Source organism: Strix uralensis, chromosome 1 (assembly GCF_047716275.1).
Source record: "Strix uralensis isolate ZFMK-TIS-50842 chromosome 1, bStrUra1, whole genome shotgun sequence".
NCBI lineage: Eukaryota > Metazoa > Chordata > Aves > Strigiformes > Strigidae > Strix > Strix uralensis.
The window spans coordinates 68,281,832-68,303,638 of NC_133972.1; the positions used below are offsets into that span (position 1 = coordinate 68,281,832).

At 38.9% G+C, this 21,807-nt stretch overlaps 1 protein-coding gene across 5 annotated transcripts in view; it reads left to right on the plus strand.

Annotated features, from left to right (window-relative positions):
- The window catches only part of TNS3 (tensin 3), a 241,463-nt gene that overhangs the window by 156,386 nt on the left and 63,270 nt on the right, over positions 1-21,807 (plus strand). For all 5 annotated transcript variants that reach the window (XM_074869814.1, XM_074869796.1, XM_074869804.1 and 2 more), the window contains one exon: positions 11,510-12,769. In XM_074869814.1, coding sequence (XP_074725915.1) covers positions 11,510-12,769 — 1,260 coding nt within the window. The remainder of the gene's footprint in view (positions 1-11,509; positions 12,770-21,807) is intronic.

The window sequence follows — 21,807 nt, forward strand, 5'->3', positions numbered from 1 at the left end:
TCTGTGCCTTAGCTTCCCTTTCTGATATGTGGACTTGTTTAGAAACACCTGAAGATCAGTTTATTGAAAGCACTATAGAGTGGTGGAGCAATTTTATTAATAATGGTAATACTGTTAAATTACACATTCCATACTCAACAGAAAGAGTAAATTCCTGATGTTGACCTTTTAGACAGCCCCTTTAAGCTCTTTGTTTTTTTACTGTGGTCCTGTACGGTTTTCAGCAACCATGTAGTCATCAGTGGTTTTCTGCTGCTTCATACTTAATGACCATAACTAACTTTTGCTGGAAGCCTAACAGTATAGTAAGAGAAAAGCCATGACTCAAGGTGAGTGTGCTGTTCCAGCTGTAAGGAAGAATAATTGTGAATTCTGAATCTCAACATTTGGAGTACACACAAATTAATGGAGTGTTCCTTAAGATGAGCTTTGGTTTTGGAAAGAATGAAGGGAAATAGTTTCATGTAGTTCAGTGACTTTGTGTAGTGTTTTGTAGTTGTGGCAATGTGTCTGTACCATGGCGTTTTGTTGTTATTTTGCTGGTTATCCAAGCCCAAGCTACTTCAAGTCAAGTCTGTGCTTAAATGACTGAGAAAAGTTTGCAGAAGTAGAATCAAAATGACACAGAGATACTAGCTTCTGTATATCAGGTTGCAGTAAAAAATATATCAGTCTATTCTTTGTACTTTGGATCATGGCACAAGTATTATTTTCTTTTGATCCCAAGTGGGCAAGTGTGGGATAATATATTACAGTAGTATTCTAAGAGTGAGTCTGTGCTGGTTGGCTCTGCCTGTGTTCCTTGCTGGCTGGACAGCAGCCAGCCTCTGGTCTGGAAGCTGTGCTTTGTGAAGCAGTTTTTTTTCTTACTCCAGAGTACTTGTAAAATCATTGAGGTACAAATGTGATCCTTTTGAATGGCTGGGAAATATACAGTAGCATTTGCACAGCATAAAGATTCTGTAGGGTCTTGGATGCCCTCTCCTTTGCTTCTCAAAAGATTCAAGGTTTAAGGATCTCATGTGAGCCTGGGGGTCCTGCTTGTTAGTATTTTGCTAACAGCAACCCTTTCAGTTGATTTCCTTTCAGACTGTTTGTTCACTTTTTGTTTTTGTGATACATGCCTTGTTTTCTTCAGCCTCCTTTATTCTTCTGTTAGAGTCAGGGACTTGAGTAGCATAGCAAACCAAACAGCTCCTGATGACTTAGCTACTGCTATTTCATGTTGGAAAACTAGGTCTTTAAAATGAAATGCGTATGTGAACATCAGCATTTGCTTGGATGTCTTGGATGGTCAGGGAAAGGAAAAACAGTTGTAAAAGATTACTTCATACATTTTCCCTTTCTTTTCAGTCCATTCTGTGATCCTCAAATTATAATTCTCTAAAAATGTTTTAAAGGATTGCCATATGAATATTCATGAACTAGGAATTGATCTTGCAGCCTGGAACCTATTTACCAAATCAGAACCTACTTTTTATACCACAATTCGAGAGTTGCACTAAATGCAGTTTTAGGTCTTCAAATTATAGAAAGCACCATGACTGGGCAATGCAAAGGTCTAAGATGATAACAGATTCACAACGCTGATCCATATCTTTTTCCCAAAACTTTTGATCAGTTCATTTGCATGACCCTTCTTTGCCACTCTGTGCCTGACCAGGTATCATCTGTACTCACAACAGTCAGCATAAAAGCTTTGAAGAGGTATATATTGTAGCCTAGCTTACAGAATTTAAATATTCCATACCTGAACTGGACCAGACTGGCACACCAGTAATCTGATAGTCCTTAGATGTGGGAACGTGCACACGAGCAGAATTACTCAGAACTGCAAAGTGTCCCAGAAGGCCTGGAACTGGTAACAGAGCATCAGCAAAACTGGTTGAGTGATACAGTTTGAGAACATCTTTCTAAACATGTCCATGGATAGGTTTAACCTGTAGTTTTACAGGGCTTCCATGAGTTCCCAACACCTTCTTGCAATGATTGTGTGGAGAACCCCTAAGGCTATCTAGAACAATACATTTTCAGCATCATGGTGATCTGTCTGAATGAATTTGTTGCAGGTAGGCTATCTGTAGGATAAGTTAATTTATGTAGAGCTGCTATTACCTTGTCCAGGTTTCTTTTGGTAATCTAGGTAGCACAAGTGTTGGTGTTCAGCCTCAGCCTGTGTTGAAGTATGCTGAGTGCTAACGGTCCAAGATCACTGCAAGATCACTGTGCAGTGGCAGGCTTATGAAGGAGCCCAAGAGTCTTGTGATTGAATCAAGGAATACAGTTGGTTTTTTTTCCTCATGGAGAACCAAAACTAAACTTGCATCTTAAGTGAGACTCATCAGTTTACAACAAGAATCTTCAATATACCTTTTTGTTTCTTTTCATATCTTCAAGGCAGATGCTGGAAGCTTCTAGATTACAAACAATTCTGCCATCGTCCCAGAGGAGAGAGCCAGTTCTCTGGTTCTGGGAAAGTACTGCTGGCATAGCTTGTGTTGTGTGGCTTGTGTCTTTTATCAGAATCCTGACTGGTTTTATATGCAGCCATTTACTGATTTGCAAGAACAGCAACACTTGAACAGAAAAGTGTGTATGTTCTGAATTAGGTTTGAACTTCTAACTCTTAAATCAATGAACAGGTAGATGTATTTTGTGGATGCAAGAGCCACGTTTATCCTGTATTCAACTGAGAAGTCATTAAAGTGTTGACAGTCCCTGAAATAGAAAATCAATGTTGTCTAGGGGCATGGCTGTCTGGTGGCAATACATGTGTACATTTGTAGTCATGTTTAGAGAAAAATTTTGCAGGCTGCCATGTGATGAGATACAGCTATTATTAAAGGAGGAACTAACAGGCTCACTCCCTAGTTTGAGCTGATTCATTCCAGAGACAGGAGTCAAAGCATGCTGGGGTTTGTGAGCTTGAGAGCAGCAGCTGCTACATAAAAATAAGCATTATCGCTGCAGGACTTCTAGAAAGCTTTTCTTGCCTGAGAACTCCAGTAATATACACATTCTTGAAGATGTGGATGAGTATCTGACCTGATGGTTCAGTATGGAAGAACATTTTCTAAAGGCTTTGTTTTAGGACAAAGACATCAAAAGCAAGCAATCATAGGTGTGTGGCTAAATGATCTGGGAGCTGAAACTCACTCGGCTTCATTTGGATATTGAAACAGACTGAGAAGAGAACGACTGTAAGGAAATAGCTTGTAGACGGAATTACCTTTTCAGCCAACACATTTCCACTCCTCCTTGGCTCTAGGAGTTCGGATTTCATTGAACCTGATTGTCCCCTCGGGCTCCTCCCTCGTGTTTACATTTTCATTTGCTTTTTCTGGCTGATACAAGTCTCACGCTTCTTTAGCAAGTCCATTTACCTCCAGGAGCAGGAACAGCAGCTGCGGCTCAAACAGCAGGAGTAGAGACATTTCTTGCCTTTTTAAGCTGGGATGTTTGCCCTAACTGGCTTTCCTCTGTGCAGGGTTTTGCTTAGAGAATGTGAGTTGATTTAAATGAGCCAATGACTGACTGTTGCAGAAAGTTCCTGATCGTGCCTAGTAAAGAGGTAAGAAGCTTTGTTGTGGTTCAAGAGCTGGAAATACAAACCACGTGTATTTCTGTATGGATTTTATAGGAATTATATGGGAAGAGTTTGCAAGGAATGAGGGCCTGTGTTAGGGAGGGAGAAAAGAAAAGACAGGCACACATAAAAAGATTTAACTTTGAAGGAATGCAGCTCTGGACTTGTCCAGGTGTGCCTGAAGGTAGAAATATTTATTTATGAGGTTGAAAAAAATAATCCAGATCTCCTGTAATGTTTCCTGCTGCAACATGAACAAGGGTACAGTGTGCAGAGGTTTGTGTATTTGCAACCACCTTCTTTTTGTTCAGGTGGACTGGGTCACAATTGCTCTTGCTGAATTTGTGGTATATGTGTTTACCTAAGTGGCTTGCATTTGTATGTGTTTTCACAAGTGGTGAATGAACAGGGGGTAGCTGTGGGGACAAGTCAGAAGGCTGAAAGACTGAAACCTCTTTTTAACTCACAAGCCTGCCTTTGGGTATTTGGATTTCAAGGAGGGAAGTGCCAGGAAACACAGGCTTGGAAGGAAGCCACTATATTTGGTATGTGTTGGTATTTCAGCTCCTGATTTTTACATAAGTTGCTCTTTGTGTGTTAGGTATGAGAGTGAAAATACACACATACCCTTTGCTCTAAGGCTTTCATTTATAAGAGAGTCTCTGATATTGGTGTGTGTGCATGTGTAATTCAGATTCAGTGTGGGAACTTTGTCAAGCTTCAGCCTGGGCAGTTCAGGGAGTTGGAACATCTCCTGGGAAGAGAGGTCAGGCTGAAAGAAAGTGGGCCCCTTGGGTTTGGTTAACGAAATTCCAGCATTACTTAGGTCTCCACCGTTGTGAATTTCCCTTGTTTTTTGACAGCTGTTTTACTCCTGCATTATACAGAACATGGCTTCCTCGTAAAAAGTGAGAAGTAGGATTGAGCTGTACATTGAGATGAGGTATCGAATGCATAAGGCCTCTGCAGTAGTAGCAAGGTGCACAGAATAAAATTTTGCGTTGCTGGTGTATTTTCTCATTTTCTTCAGTCAAAAATACTCCCTGCCTATATGCATAGCTTCACTTCTGCACTTAAGTTGATTATGACTTTTTGGGGGAAAATGTGGGTGAAGAGTATTTACCAGAGTAAAGTGAAGTCCAGAAGTCTTAGTGCAGAGGTATTCCAAAATTATGACTTAGAAAAAAGGCAGAATATGAAATTAAGGTGTTATGTAATATGAGAACAACTTCAGAACTTTGTATTTTGAAGGTTTATAGTATTTGAATAGTTTATTTGTCCTGGTTTTATGAATAAATAAACCATATATATGTATGTATTGGTTTTACATATATAGAGAGCTTATAAAATAGTGTACATATATGTATTTTGTATGTACACACATAAAAATGTAATTTTTTTATTTCATTTGACTATTTGCATATTCTCTACTATGATACCATTGAACCTTTGAAGATAGATTTGTGGTGGTTATTTCCATTTAAAATAAGTTATATCTAAGTATTCTCTGGGTTGCTCTGGTACAGAAACATATTCCAGGCTGCCCAGTATAACATTTCGTTAAAACCACTGGCGTATACATATGCTCTATAAATGCTGACTGTGTCAACCGAGTGTGATACTGTATATTTAATTCCTCCCCAGCAGAAATGGTATATTTTAAAATAAGGTTATGATTTTTGCCTCATACAGCATTTCATATTCCTTTTAAATCAAGTTAGGAGGGAAAAAATTCTGGGTAGAGATAGTTTTTTTGGTGTGTGTTTTTTTTTTTTTTTTACCTTAACTAAGTTGTATTCTTTCCACTGGACTTGGCAGTGACAAATCTTACACAAGTCTGAGGTAAAACTAAATTCCTAATGCTGTTCAGCATCACACACCACAATATTTTTTTAATCATTACTGGGTAATTACATGTAAGTGCTTGTCATAATTAAATTTTAAAAAAAACAAAAATTAATCTAAGAATGCTTTCCTACAACTGTGCAAATTTGACAATAATTTAAACTTGTTATGTGCAATATCCATTGTGTTTTCATGATCAGGAGCTACAAGTTTAAATATCCAGACTCCTAAGGAGCAGATAGATTATTGTTTAGCTGTGAGTCTCATTCTTTCCCATCTGTTCATAATGCATCATGATAATTTTTTGGTGACTATTTGAGGTTTCTAAAAAGGCAGCTGCCTACTAGAGAAAAATGGTCTAGTTGCCAGTAAGTTGTTTTATCCCACAATCACAGCTGTTTCCTTGTGAAGTCTGACAATACTGTATTCATCTTTAAGTTTACAGCCAAAAGTCAGCAGGTCTCAGACATTTCTGTTTCTTGCTTCACTTCTAGACAGATAACCTAATATGACTCCATAACATATGATAAATATCAAAAGTAGTGTCTGTTAGGCTCACCATCCTACTTGTGACCAGTGCGACCTCTGTTTGGGGAGCCACTGCTTTGAGAAATTGCTTAGGGGCTTTTGAGGCTTGGCAGTGGACCAGACTTTCAGATATGGATACATAGTAGGACATCTAGATCCCATGCTTTGCTGATTACATTTTCCTTGTGCAGCTTAAATGCCTTTTTTAGATAGCTGGATGCTCACTTCAAATGGTTTGTGAAGGACTGGAAATCCTAGTAAATCCTTTGCTTGTTCGGTCGAGTTCTTGGTTCTCCTCTTATGTATATGTATTTCCTTACAATTTAGGTAATCTACATTTATCAGATGGTCATGCAGGGTGTCTAAAATATTTCAAGCTGTTAGTTTCTTTCATAGTGAAGTTGTTCTTAGTAAGTGGTATACCTAGGCTTGTTGTCTTGGTTACAAACACAGTTAGGCTGACACTGAATAAGGTGGTACTCATGTCCACAGCTGTTCAGGCTTTTTAATCCACTGGCATTTCACATACAGGCAGTCTTGAGGTTACAGGGTGAGACACTGAATGCCACAAAACCTAGTTGTCAGTTTTATGGTGCTGAAATATTTCAAAGAGATGCTAGTGTGCAGAAGTCATCCCTTCTGCCATGGTGTTCAGTTCCGACAGGGCTGTGTGAGTCGTTAGCATGTGTAGTAATTGGGAAGCCCAGACAGCTTGCAGTTGTCAGTTGCTTATACAGAGTGGTTCTAGTTATCTTAGGAGAATCTCAAATTTCAGAGATCCTTTTTTAACAGGGACCATACTGTAGCAAAAACATGGCTACTACTGCTGAAGCTTTAGGTCAGATTTACGGAGTTTCCCCATAAAAATGAGACATTTCCATATACAGATTCATGAACATACACAGACTAGTGTGTAAGCTTTCGTCTCTTGGCCGTGAACCTTTCAGTCTCTTAAGTTTGCTGCCTCTGTTCTAACCAAATTTTGTGTTGGGTCATCCTGAGCCAAACCCTATGAGAAGTCCTAGAAAGACTCTTGTTGTTCCCAGTAGTGTCTGTCAATGAGGCTTTTAATGAGTACAGATGCCGTTCTTCAGTGTAGTAGAGATCTGTATTTTTAAGTATTTTTGAAAAGCTCTGTCTGCAAAAAAGACATTTTCATCCATCTACGTGACAGGTTAGGGGAGGGAGAAATTCCTCTAGCAGAATTTTTCTTCCTCTCATCAGATTTACTTGTATAAAACATTCCTACACCCTTCCTTGATGTTTACCAGTTAACACTAACTATTCAGAGAAACAGGAAACTTTTTACAGTCTCTTCTTAGTGTTCACTGTGAACTATAGCTCAGATTAAAACTGGGATTTGAGTAGCAATTAACTAAATGTCTTAGACAGCAATGGGATCATTTGAGAGTTCAAAGACAGCCATTTAACTTCTACATTTATCAGAAAAATATGCTTTTAAATTAACTTTAAAAACATTTCAGAAACCTGAAGTAGTTTAAGTCCAAGCTTTGTAAATGCGGTATGAAAAGGAAGCCTCTAAGAAATAGAAGTTGTTCAGAATTTGAAAAAAAAAAAAAAAAAAGAAACCCCAACAAACTCTCAAATTTTGTAAAACTTTTGTATCCGATCCAGTGTCCGATGGAAAGAAGCACCTGAGTGCTCCAACTTGCGTACTTGATAGGTAAACATCAAAGGCCATAAACAACCAAAACCCCATCCTCTGCTGAAAACTGGTTTCATATTTATATTCAATGATGATAGTTCTTAATACCATTAAAAATACTTTGAGGAATTATTTTTGCAGATTTCCCAATTTTTGTGTAGAGATACTGTACGGATATTTAAAAAACCAAAACACTTCTAAAAAAGTTTTCTTCGTTTCAAATGGAAACATAGAGAGGGGAGATGAACAATTTTTGAAATTTATAATCCACTTATGTTACTGTAGGTTTGTTGTGCGTGTTTCATGTCAAAAGGAATGACAACATTTTAAATAGAGATGCTACTTGTAAGCTGAACTCACGTGTCCCCTTCAGAACAGAAGCTGTACCGTTCACAGTTGGGAGACACACAAATGGTTTGTGGTTACTCAGCATTCCAGGCAACAGGCAGAATATATTTGCTAATTTTTATTAGTGGAAGAAGTACTGGGCAAGGGTTATCTCTGAACCTTACAAGAGCTCACATGTGCAAGTGGAGTTAGTACTCCACTGACAGTCTGTCATCTTGTCTGTACTTCTGTTGCTATGCTTGGATGGCACTGTGTGATGGTACAAGGAGGGCTAATGGAGGGAAAGGCACAAAGGTTTTCCATTGCTTCCATGGCTGTGCTTGAGAATTTGACAGATTTTGGTCTTAACATTTTTGTGTGGCAAACCAAATCTACATGCTAGAATGTTGCATCTGGTGTGAGGTATTTGTGGCTGACTAGCATGTTCGAAGGGTCTACAGCACTGTGCCTAGTTTTGGGTAACAGAAAAGTCAGACAGAAATACTTTTTAATAGTTCAAGTGTACTAGTCCTGTATTTACTTAACTGCATTCCAGTTCAGACCTGTCACCTCTTCAGGTCTATTCTGTGTCAGGATATTCAACTATTCAAAATAAAGCAGTTTTGTATTGTTTTCTAAGCACACAGAAAGGAAAAAAGAAAGTCACCTAATAGTTACTCTTAGTGTTGTTTTTTCATTTTTGCAATTTGTTGTGGTAACTGTATTAAATAATTCCACATGAAGTGCCAAGTGTTCTTCCTTGTCCTAGCAGTGGTGAGAGCTCATAAGAAATTACAGCATGAAAGAGCTTGAGAAACTGTCAGTTGGCTGTATTTTCCTTAGATATGATATTTTTTTCATAAATACTGTTTTTAAATATCTGTACACAGACGTTCAACCTCATGCATAGCAGCTCTTTTCATCATGGGATTTACACATCGTAAACTTCAGCAAACTTTTAACAGTTTGCCCACAGAGAAATTCTACAGCAAGGAGAATGGCTTTCTTTTTTTCTTAGCCTCATGACTTGTTCTGAAAAGGAGTATTTTGGTCTTTTGCATGTGCTATTTTTAAAATCAACATCAGACAAGTAATAGTACTAGTCCTTAAAAAGTTGTCCTTTAATTATTAGCTAAAATCTGTTAAACCTATCATATAACCTCCAGTGTGTAAGTATTTTAACTGATGGAAACTTGGCAAGGTGTCCCATAAAGAACGCTTTTTCCAACCAGACCACTTTTCTTGCCATTATAAACCAATGAATTCATTGCCATCATGGGTACAAATTTGGAATAATGCTTTTTCAAAAATGGCATTGCCTAGAAAATCTTCCTAGTTCAGAAGCTTCATGATCACGATGCCGTTCTATTTTGAAAATGTGTGGTAGAGTTGCTGTTGAAATGCATTGGCCTCTCCATGGCTCTTTTGGTTCTGGAACTGCCACAGGTGTTAGACTAAGCCGTTGATTACCTTTGACACAAATCTGCCTGTTACTAAATTAAATGGTCTAATTTTCTTATTACCAAACAATTCTCAAACTATGGGTAGGAAAAGTTATTCAGAAACTTCTGCTTAATATAAATTTTGGTAAATGAGCATTAAATCCTTTGAAAGTAGAACCACTCATTTTACTTTCTTGGCTTGGTGGACAGTATAGGTATTTACTCCTAAAGTTTTTCGTAAGAAACAGAATTAATTGTGTTTATTTTCAGCACTGGGTAAGAGCCCAGTAGCTATACCCTATCTCAGGTTGGTCTAACCTGTGTGATGTGTGTGGGAGTTGGACAAACAAGTCCAATAAAGGATCATAAGAATGTGCCTCCTACAGCTTTGTTTCTTCTCCTTGGTCTGTAATGTCAAGTAGAGCTTTCAAAAGTCCTGACAGGCAGGGGTAGGAAAAAGTGGTTTGGGTAAAATAAGCTGAATTCAAATAAACTCTTGAGCTTTTAAAATGTTACAGAGAGAAACCGCTGTATTCAGTCTTCTGAATCCATTATCCATTGCCAGTGTTGGTAGTATTGAAATAACATGGAAAAGATTATTCTTACAGTAGTATTTTTAACTCAAATGGATTTTTTACTTCCTGATTGTATATAAAAATCTGCTCAAGTTTGTGTTTGTGGTTTTGTTTTTTTTTTTTCTGGGAAGCAAAAAGAGGGTTTTTTCAACAACTTCAATTATTCATTTTGTATGTATTCCATATTTGTTGTTGTTGAGTATATACTTTATGTGATTCCTGTTAGCAGTAAAACATAGTATCTAAAATATTATATATGTGACAAAACATGTAGTGGTGTGTACAAAGGAGACAATTCTATGGCTAAGATTTTTGTCTCGTAACATGTTCTCTTGACTTTCTGCTGTATGTTTTGCATTAATTTTTTGTTGATTACTGAAGAGAAATAATTAAGATGGGCTGGTGGCAGCAGCATGAAAGAAAATCAGTATATCAGATTAAAAAATATAGGATGTGTGCCTTGAGATAGCAAGAAGCAGCAGGGTTCATGGATGCCAGTAACTGTTCTGGGATCAAAAGCAATATAGTCATTTCAGTGAAGCCCTCCATTTGAGTTCATTAGCCCTGTAAGATGGTAAAACTTGGCTCACCCAGTTCTTCTGTGCATAGCTGCTGTCAGTGAAGTGTGCTAAGTTGTGCTTATGCAACTGGAAGCAGGAATTTGTCTGTTCTCAACACCCAGCCTTAGTAAACTTAGATGCATTTTCCTGCAAAATTGTTGTATTTTCTAAAGATGTTCTAAACAGAAAGCAAAGTTCCAGACCATATTTATTACGAATGATTATTCATAAACTTCAGTTGAGAGAGTACCTGAGAGATCAGAAATAAAGTTAGGTTCTTCCCATCATAGATGAGAAAGGAGTTATATTCTGATTGTTAAGGGATTATGGCCTTGCTTATTAAAATTGAAACGTGAAATGCATACCAGATCCTCCATGTGTAGAAATTCCATAGTCTAACATTTCCTTATGCATGCCTTTATGAAGAGGTTTTACATATATTCCAAGGACTGCAGCTCTGATTGAAAGCCTTTTTTTTTTTCCTTGCACCACCAAGAAAAGGAGTAAGTGATTCTTCGCAGTGTACTTAGATCATCAAGTAGAAATGGATGAACTGGTAATTGCATGATAAATGTTCAAGGCAAGTATTGCTGGTAGGTTCCTACCATTTTTGCTCTGAACAGAATGCATGGTAGCTGCCTCAAATTTCTAGCTTTGTAATAGTCTTAAAAATTAGTGTAAAGAGTTTGCGGAGCGATAAACATGCATTCAAAACAGCATAAAAAGAGAGAACTGCATTTGATCTCGAGCTATGAATGGCATGTTATATTTCCATCAAGAAAATGGTTATAAACTGAAATGTAAAATGAAAAAAGGTAATGCCATTGGTTGATGCAGTATTTGTAGAGCCAATTTAGTTTTGCAGAAACAATGCCATTAGTATTAGCAGTACTTCTGTTGTGTAACACAACACCAGTCAAAGCCCTTATATAATGCCTTGTCCTTTTCTCTCCCTTTCCTTGTTACTTATCTCTCCACAGTGCTGCATACCCAAGGTCCCATTGATGGCAGTCTGTATGCGAAAGTGAGAAAGAAGAGCTCTTCAGACAGCAGCATCCCTGGTGTTGCTCAAGGTGTTCCTGTGACGGGCAGTCCTGATCACAGTGACCATACCCTCTCTGTCAGCAGTGATTCAGGACACTCAACAGCTTCCATCAGGACAGACAAGACTGAGGAGCGCCTTGTGCAAGGAGTCAAACGGGGTCTGAGCCCACAAGAGAAGGCAGAACTAGACCAGCTACTTAGTGGCTTTGGTCTGGAGGATTCTGTCAACACCACCAAGGATATGACTGATGCTCGAAGCAAGTACAGTGGGACTCGCCACATAGTGCCAGCTCAAGTTCATGTGAATGGAGACACCAAACTGAAGGACAGGGAGACTGATATTCTGGATGACGAAATGCCTAATCATGACCTTCACAGTGTGGACAGCATTGGGACTTTGTCTTCCTCAGAAGGGCAGCACTCCACCCACCTAGGGAACTTTAGTTGCCACAAGAGCAGTCAGAACTCACTTCTTTCAGATGGCTTTGGAAGTAACACTGGAGAAGAGCATCACAATGCTTTTGCCCCAGACCTGGGAATTGGTGTGGATCCCCTCTATGAGAGATCATTTGGAAGCACCGAGCCGAAGTCAACTCAGCAATTGCAACGGAATCCCTCTGTCTCACCACAGCCTCAAGCCTATGGCCCAAGTAACTACTCTACTCAGACCTGGGTACGCCAGCAACAGATGGTCACTGCTCGCCAGTACGGTTTTGCCCCAGAGAATGAAATTCGGGTTGGCATTCATAACACCGTGGAGAATTCGGGCAGTGTCCAGAGCCAGTCCCAAGTCCCGGACACCCCTACACGTGGCTTCAGCAGCAGAGATGCTGTGCAGAGGGGGCTAGGAAGCATGCCAGGTGCTACTGAAGCTGCAGAACATTCTAGTGCTGAGAGTTTTAAGTCAAGGACAGTGCCTCAGAGGGACACAAATGGCCTCGATATAGGACGGATCGCAGGGGACTTGCCAGCTTCTCCAACTTTGGATATTGATCAGTCCATTGAACAACTGAACAGGCTGATCTTGGAGTTAGACCCTACGTTTGAACCTATCCCAACCCGCATTAACACTGTCACCAGGGACAGAAATCAAGTAAATGGCTTCACCAACCTTGATGTAGATGTGGAAGGGCTTGCCAGGAGTCCTGGCTTCCACGACAAATTAGAAGTCACAAACAGGAATCCCTCCCGGCATGGTAAGCTGTTTTAATGCTTTCTGAATATAATGCTTTTCCTAGCACTTGTACGAGGCAGGACCTCGGGTCATGAGTTACAACTTTCAGGATCATTAGCAAGGGATTATTTCTGATACCTTCTTTACATAACCATGCAAGAGGTTAGGGAATCAAACTGATGTAAGATAAGTGAGTTTTGCATGTACTTGTTTTTTCCCTGAAAAAAGTACTGTTCAGCAAATTCTTACTTGTTCTAGATCAGCAGTTGAGATTTTTTGTTGCTGTAAATTTAAGTGATAAGGGAACAGAATTCCTCTAATTCCTACATTGAGACATTTTTAGAAGGCATCTGTAGTGAAATGGTTTATGATTTATGATTATATGCTTTTTATTTTTATCATTTCCACTTAGCGTAGGAGAATAAGCTCCAACAATTTTATCTTCAAATTCAGTGTAATGCTGCTGACATCAAATTTCTATGCAATATTTTCATAAGTAATGTAATCTTTGCCAGTAACGTATTTTAAAACATACTCTTTCTGAAACTTTCTGTTTAAAAATTCAGAAGTCACAGTGCTTACTTGTTATCTCTGGCTCTGATATGATTGCAGAAATCAGCTGGTGGAATTATAGTCAGCAAGTGTTGCACATTTATTGCCGAAGTAATGCTACTAGCTATTGCCTAAGTAATGCTACTTTTGCAAACTAGCAACTTTGCAAAAGGATGAGTAGTCTGTCTCTGCTAAAGTTCACTGATAACCTTTTACTGATGCTGTAGCTAAAATCTGTGACAAAGAAGCTCTTGCTGGTCTTGCTGTCATGTTTGAAAATTCTGTGTGGTCGAATTCCTCTGGCAGAACATACCCCCTTCCTTTCCTTCCCTCCCTTCCCTCTTCCTTTTCTCCCTTCTCCTACCTCCTGTCTTGGTGAAATGAAAGACTTGTTTGTGTCTACAGGACCTGATTCAGTATCGGCCAACATGCCAGAACACGTGTCCGTAGCCTCATTGGACACAAATGGGCTGCTTCAGCTTAAGCCCAGTTGGATATGCCAGACCATTCTATGATGACTGTGCCTAACTAATGTGGGGTTTCCATTTATGTACAGGCCTGTGTGGTCAAGGGTGGTGATTACTGTAGAGAAGGTGAAATTACAATTTGGTGTTTAGGAGGGTAACGGAAGAATATGTGAGCTGTTTCACTATTTGTTTGGTTTTCATACATGGTATGTGTTTTGTGGCTCTTACAGGATTAATTAGTTTGTGATTCTCTTGAATCTTTTCAAATGATTTGCTGATTGAAAAAGATTTTTTTACAGGAGAGTACTCTTCTCTTTGGTATACATTAAAGCTAGTGAAGGGGATAAGAGGGTCATTTAGAATAAGCCACCTTTTACTATTCTGTGTTTAAAGATATGAATCTGAAAGGAAATGTTTGAATTTTTCTGACAGGTTCTGGTCATCTCCCAAAGGAAGTAGGAGTCACTGTCAATTCTCTTCCATTTGTAAAGTCAGGCAAAGCGGGTAGACTTCCTGCCCTAATAAAGACTGGTGAGAATATGAGTCCTTGGGGTATGTTCTGGAAGAGGATTTGTTTTAAAGATAGTGATGAATTTGGAGTTAAATATGAGTATACAGACAGCATTTAGAATTCTGGGTAATTTCGGTGGGGCAATAGGACATAGTATGAAAGAGGAAAGAGTTTAGGAGTCAGGAGGCTCCTTCATTTTTGTTTTGTCCTTGCCTTTGGCAAGGCATTTCTTTCCTTTATCAGCCTGAGCAAGGGAAAAGGAGGGTTAAAGTTTTTTTCCATTTGTTTTTTTAAACCTGTCTCTCATAACTATTGAACATCCTTACAGGATGTTTACATCATAGTGAGCTTCAAATCTAACATTATGCGTACTGATTCCTAATCCGCTTCCAATTAAAGTTGCTAGAAGACCTCTTTGATGGGTTTAATTAGACATAGAGTATGTGTCTCTGGAAGTGAGGTGGTGAACACAATTTGTATGCTGAAAGTGGTATGTAAGTGCTAATTGCTATCAATAGCAACTCTGTTTCTGACACTGAATTTTTTCCCCATACCCTCTGTCTCTGCTCCAAAGCAACATCCCCATTCCTACTGAAATCACAGAATCACAGAGTGGTTGAGGTTGGAAAGAACCTCTGAAGATCATCTGGTCCAGCCTCCTTGCTCAGGCAAGTCCATCTAGAGCCAGTTGCCCAGGACCACATCCAGATGGCTTTTGACTGTCTCCTAACTACAACCACCTCTCTGGGCAACCTGTGCCAGTGCTCAGTCATCCTCGCAACAAACTTGTTTCCTGATGTTCAGAGGGAACCTCCTGTGTTTCAGTTTGTGTCCATTCCCTCTGGTCCTGTCACTGGGCACCATGGAAGACAGCCTGGCTCCCTCTTCTTTACAGCCTCTCTTCAGGTGTTTATAGACATTGATGAGATGATGAGATCCCCAAGACACTTTCATTTAATCAAGAACTTACAGGATGAGAGTGCCATCCAGTACTTTGTGGACAGTTCTCCATTCTACCAAATCATGAGTACTTCTGCATGATGTTTTATTTCAGCATTTTTTACCTTGTCTGATAAAAAGGCTAATCATTTAAGGAGACAGTCAGGGCGTGAATCAACTGGTATTTAGGTCTTTAAGTCTTTCCTTAAATTTTTGCTTGGAGGAAGTACTTAGTCCATTCACACTTTAACTGCCCTGAAGTCAGATTTGGTTGAAGTTCTCAAAGCTTTTCATTGACACCAGAGACTTAAGGAGGAAGGTGACAAGTAAAGTGTAACCCTTTCATTTTTAGGGCCTGAAATAAATGAGTGAACTGTATCTAGAGTTTTAAGCACTGCAGAGAGCCTAAAATGTGTGGAATCCAGGATATAGGATGCAAGACTGGAGGCTTCTGTTGGCTTCTAGTCTTGGCTTACGTCACTGAGATTTATGGGCCTCTTTCTAGTCATATTTATAGCTGCTTAGGATATTTATGCTTGGGAAAAATTTCCTTTAAAAATTTAACCCTTAAAGTGCTTTCTCTTAATTTTACCTTCTATTTTTCAGAGCCTTATGCTGCTGGTGTTGTTTAGGTTGGTTAGCATCTTCTAGCCTTTAGTAGTCTGTTTGAAACAGGGTGCTAGTATAAAACTGTTGGATATTCTCAGCTGAAACCTGTTTGTGGTGGTCCTTGTTGAGAGGTTATAGTTCATTTCATCAAAGACAGCAAAACTGAAGGGGTGCTTTTTGTTTCCTCCAGCTCCTAATTTGGTGGGGTGTGGGGAGGTGTTATTAGTTTACATTTCTGGGGTTGTAAGCTAAACTACCATCATTTTCAACAACTGCTACTTCAGAGGATGCCATCTTCTGGCAGAAGAGGCAGAGAGTAGGATTAGTAAGGATTTAGATATTCTAATTTAGACAGGGCCTTTAGGCAGACCAGTGCTTTTGAGTGGCCTAAAGTTTAAAGACCTCTGCTTGTGTTAAGTTAGGTAGTGTCTTGAGGATTTTCTCTTGTGAAACAATCACATGCCTTGCTCTTGAGTGATAAACAGCAATTTTAGATGTGTGTTGAATCCCCTGCCTGCCCTTTGAACTCTTTGAGTATATTCATTGTGATTAACAGTGCAATTTTATGTTGAGTCTAATGCAATTGAAATACAGCAGACTGTTGCCGATAGAGATGGCCTTACACTGCCTCCGTGATCCTTGGACGTGTGTTACCCCATTCATCCCTGCATCAGATCTGGTAACTGCAGTGGAGGGGTTTGTTGGATTAGTTTGTTAATTTCATGGTTTGTAGGCTTTCGTATGGGTTAGTTCTCTGTCAGATCAAAGAGTTAAACTAGCAATGTGGACAGGTAATCACTAAATGCAATGTGTAAAAAGAGTGGTGAGAACACATGGCTGAAGGTGAGGGGCAAGCAGAACGGCCATTTTAGTAGCCTTTAAACCAGATAGAAGAAGTTTGTCCTGACAGAACCACATACCTCTATGTGTGATAGGACCTGATCTGTAGGAACTTCACTGTGACGAACACAGTTATTCCATTGTGTTATCAAAAACTGTTAAGAAATTATGATTAATAATGAGGCAGAGCTATGAGAAAGATAAATTCAGTATTTTAGCACATTAGCTCCAACGCTAAGGTTGAAGATGGCAGGTTTCACCTGTCATTTTCTGCATGTGCTTTAGCATGTGATACTGGAGTAAGTAACATAAAAGTACCATTTAATGAAAAGACTTTTTTTGAAAGAAATACTCCTTCATATAGCTTTAGCACAATAAGAATAATTTTTAAAGTTTGCGTTTATGTCAACTGCTGAAATGTCCTATTTCTGACTTTTGCAAGTATCATTCAGTTTATACTAGTAAGAGTTAGATTTTAAAACTACCCATGGTTCCAAAGGTAAAACGGTATGTATGTGTGGCATGCTGCCGCCTCTGCTTAAGACTAGGAGAGTGAAAAACCAGCACATACTGATTTTCCAAATGCTGTAGGATTTATTTATTTACATACCTGGACTTGCCCTGCTGCTGTATACAGAATCATTTATGCATGGTTTGCACAAAACAACAAGGGGAAAAAGCAGTTTGACTGAATGAATGTTAAGAATGAGGAAGACCTGGAATGTTTTTCTCTTGGTACATCATCTGATGATGGTACATCGTCATCATCATCTAGCTGCAAGGAGAAATTGTGAATTGGTATGGTCAGATGGAAGCAACAGGAGTATAATTTCATGTCTCATCTGAATTCAGATGACAGTCATGGTTCCAAGCATAAAACACAGATATTCTGATACGTTCTTTCAAATTCTGCATAGCACTTTAAAGGAATAAATCCAGAAGTGTAGTCCAAACACCACAATATTCTGCTAGGCAGATAACTGAATACTGGAAACGTAACCTACTGTTTGCAGAAGCCCCTACCACCTCCCAAGCCTCAGCTGTATGAGAAAACGGGTAAATTGAAACAGCAAAATCGGTCTATTTTGACTGTGGGTGGGGAAAAAAGCAGCAAGCCTAAAGTTTGAGAAACAAGGAAATGCTCTTTATTAGCTCCCTTCATTTTTCAAATATGCCTGACAGTTCACTTGTCTTTGGGGACCATAGGTATGCAATATCTGTGTGAGAAGAGGTAAAGAAAGTGGCCTTAGGGTATGCAGGTCTGTCAAATGCTTTAGAGATTCAGTGTACAAACCCAAGCCCTTAAGAAGTCTGTTGTCTTCATACTCCTGCTGAAATTAGTGCTTCTGTGCAAGGATTAATAAATAACAAGAAATATCCTCTGTACTTACTGGGATAAATGGCAAGTGTTAAACAGTTAAAAAAATCAGATAAAAACATAACTCATTGTGCTTAGTTAAAGTCAAAAGTCTATTTCTACATGTGTGGGAATGAACTAATGTATAATGTAATGCGAAGTTTCTCTTCAGACTTTAACATTGCTTTCCTTCCACAGTGCACAGGTGAAGCATCAGTGTCGTCTGACTCCATTCCCCCACACATGCACACACATGCAGTAAAGCTGAAGTACTCGGCATACTTGCAGTGAAAGGCTGTGAATGCATGCTAGAAAGAAAAGAAAACCTTATAATAGAAGCTAAATAATCCTTTAAAATAATGATAATACGTTGTTGTTCATTGCCAGTTTGTGGTAACAGAGCACAGGCCTGCTGGATATGGTTTACCTTACCCTGGAGTAGACTCACAGAATTAGGAGAAGCAGGAGATTCATTCTCCAAGGCAATTAATTAGCTGTTGAAACTACTGCAGCAGAGGAGGTGTAACTGATAGCATAAAGAAATGCTGGCTGCCATGGGGATGAGGAAATAGTCATGAATAAAGGATAACCAAAACAGCAGTTGTTTGCTGATGAGTAATGGTTGGTTTTACACAGTCAGGTTTTAGGGGGGGAGCTCTATACCCTGTGACTTAAACAATTGTCCTGTGATGGAGGGAGTTGGCAGATCAGGGCTGAATGGCTCTTGAGTGAGGTTGAATGGACAAATGAGGTATTCTGAGTGAGCTGGAGCAAACAGTGCTGGAGATGAATAGGATTGATGTGGTATGTTGTGTGTGTGCCTAACTTGAGGGTTGAATTATGAGAGGTTGGTGGGGTTATCTGGTTTCCTGCATGGGCGTGCAGAAAATGTGTGCCTTAAGAAGGTATGTGCATGTTTCCAGTGCCCTGCAATGCTGGAAGAATGAGCTTAAGAATGAAACGTGTGTGTGTGTCAGCTGGGATGTACTTTATGGTTCATTCTTACCTCTCCCTGCTTATATGTTTCTGTACTGATTGACAAAGAGGCAACCTCTCTTTTCATGCCTCTTCCTAGAGGTTTTTGTACACATACACCCTTAACTACTGACTGCTCATGTAGCAGAGATCCGGGTTCTGTCTGAAATGATGTCTTGGGTTAAGTGCTCAGTGTTTTTGAGAACAGGAAGAAGCAGACAGTGATTCTTGAATTTCTTTTTGCTAGAATGTGTCTTTATGACCTGTGTAGAACAGTGGCTGATGACCTCTTTTCTCCCTTAGTGCTATGTGTGTCACTTATTAGAGGTGAATCAGTGCACTATATATTAACATTTTGCAATTTTTTGCTTTTACATGAGCTAACAGAGACGAGTTTCTGGTAGTAAATGAAAGTGCTGTATACTAGTAACACAGTGCTGCAGTAGTTCTTAATTTTAAATAACAAAGTTTGTAGCCTGAGGAAATTCTGATGCATTATGTAAGCTTTTTTCTGCACTCTTAAGTTCCTACTTTACTTCACTTTATGTATATTAGTTCATGACTAATAACACATGACCCTAGTCTACTGTTAAAGATCATTTGTAAGATTTATTTCCTTGAACCAGCCATCTTTTACCACAAAACTTATGCTAGAAAAGGAAAGCTAAACCAATGTTTTGCTTCTACCTACACAACTAAAAGCAAGAATCTGTTAATAAATGTAGAGAACAGAAGGGCTTTTACCAGTTTTCAGTAAAATCTACCATTACTGTCACCCATCTCTCATCCCTGCCCCCCACCTTTTCACTCTTAAAATGTTAGTTTGCATCTTTAGAAAAATATTAGAAGCAGTTGAGGAATTATGTGATCAAACAAAGGCAGAGCACATGAACACATGCATTCAGCATTTGGGGGCAACCTGTTTCTGTTGCCAGCCTGAGGAAGAGACTGTGTTTTCCATAAGGTTGAGATTATATTGTTGCTGTCAGCAAATTCTAATTGTTCTTCATGCATGAGTTACTGTGTTTGAAAGTATTGTCTTAAAACATCCTTAGGTCACCTGATATGGTGGGGACAACACAGATACAGGGGTCACACAACCTTACATTTTGGGTGGCGTTTATATTGTTTATGAGCTCAGTAAAGAACTGGGCATTAAGCAGAGCCATCTTCCCTCCCTCCAAAAAATCCCAATATGCAAGATGAATAAAAATGAGGTGGCTAAACATCTGATTACAAGTGCCTGGAACATCTTCAGAGATCTTTCCTCTATAGAAAATAAATCTTTGAAGATGGTCCAAATTATGGTACGATAAATCACGCTACCATGTATCTGCAGACAAAGGAGAGGGGGAGAAATCCTTTTGGCATACTTTTATTAAATAATAATTTTTAAAAGCATTGAACTCCTCCAGATGTTCCCATTCACTCTGTGATATTCTGTGGGAGAGCAAACCCAGTCCATCTGAAATAAGTTGTAAAGTAACAGGAGAACAAAGCTTGTCCAAATCCTCATGTGTCTTATTTGCATGTATTAACAATACACTACAAATCCTGTTGTAGTTTCCACTGCACACAAAAAATTTTGGTACCTGACTTGGAGTTAATTTTACAGTGGTTAACAGTAAATTTAAATGGAGTTTTTAGCTAAACTAAGGTTAAAAACTGAGGTTTTAAGTTAAAACTAGAGTTTTAACTAAATTCAGTATTCTAAACTAAATTTAGTTAAATTATTTTTTAAGCCAAAGTTAAAAATGGAATTTTAGTTATATTTAGCAGCACAGTAATTTTTAATTTAATTTACGTCATGTACTTATTCCAGAAGTTTTTATCCATCCTGTAACTTTCAGGATGTGGGCCTGAGTGTAGCATCATTATGACATCTTTGTATGGGTTTGGACATACCGGTTTGGATTTTGCAACAGGCTTGCTGCCCATGCTTGGTATGGTGTAAAAGGACTAAGAAACTAAAGTGCCCAGACCTGTGAAGCTGCTGTGTCCTGCATGGACAGGTTTAATGGCCTATTGGGTTTGGGGTACAGTTTAGACATTTTCATTTGTCTTAGACTCATGGGTTATAAGGAGTTTGGACTCCTAGTCTTAGTACCCATTCTAGGCAGGGGAAAAAAGAATAGTTTGCTTGTGAATCATTGCTAAACACAGGCTATTTTCTCAAGAACAGAGATTTTTTCTGTCTGCAAGAGAAGTTCTTACTACATTTTAGAAAGATAAAGGCACTGAAGATGACACAGCTCAGTTGGCTTTTGTTCTGATTAATCCCTTTGAAACAGTGTTCCTATGGAGATATGAATCTGAAAATTTGAGCATAAGAAACTCTGTTAGCACTTGCATCAGAAGTCCATCATTTTGTTTCAACTGGGTAAATGCTTGCTTGTCCTTTTTTTACCACAACAATGTTTAGCTTGAGTTTTGTCTTGCTGTCTTTGAAGATGTTATTTTTCCTTTAAATTTATAAGAGTGATTGTAAAGCTGATTCTAAATTCTTAAAATAGATTTACTTTGGTTTAAGCATAAAGCTGTCTTGAAAGCTTGATCATTAAATGCCTACTGCAAAAATCTTAAACTCTGTAGAAGATAAATGATGCCAGAGAAGGAAATCACTATTGATTTGGATAGTGTTGTGGTAACATTTTTTTAGTACGTGGAGCAGTCCCTGAAGACTCGTAGAAGTTAACTTCTGGACTTTTTTTTTTTCCTTGATGAATTGTTAAGCCTCCTGCTGGGATTGCATCCCCTTGTTTCACAGTAATGGGTAGTTGGAGTTATGCAGGTCTTTTTAAACTGCTGTA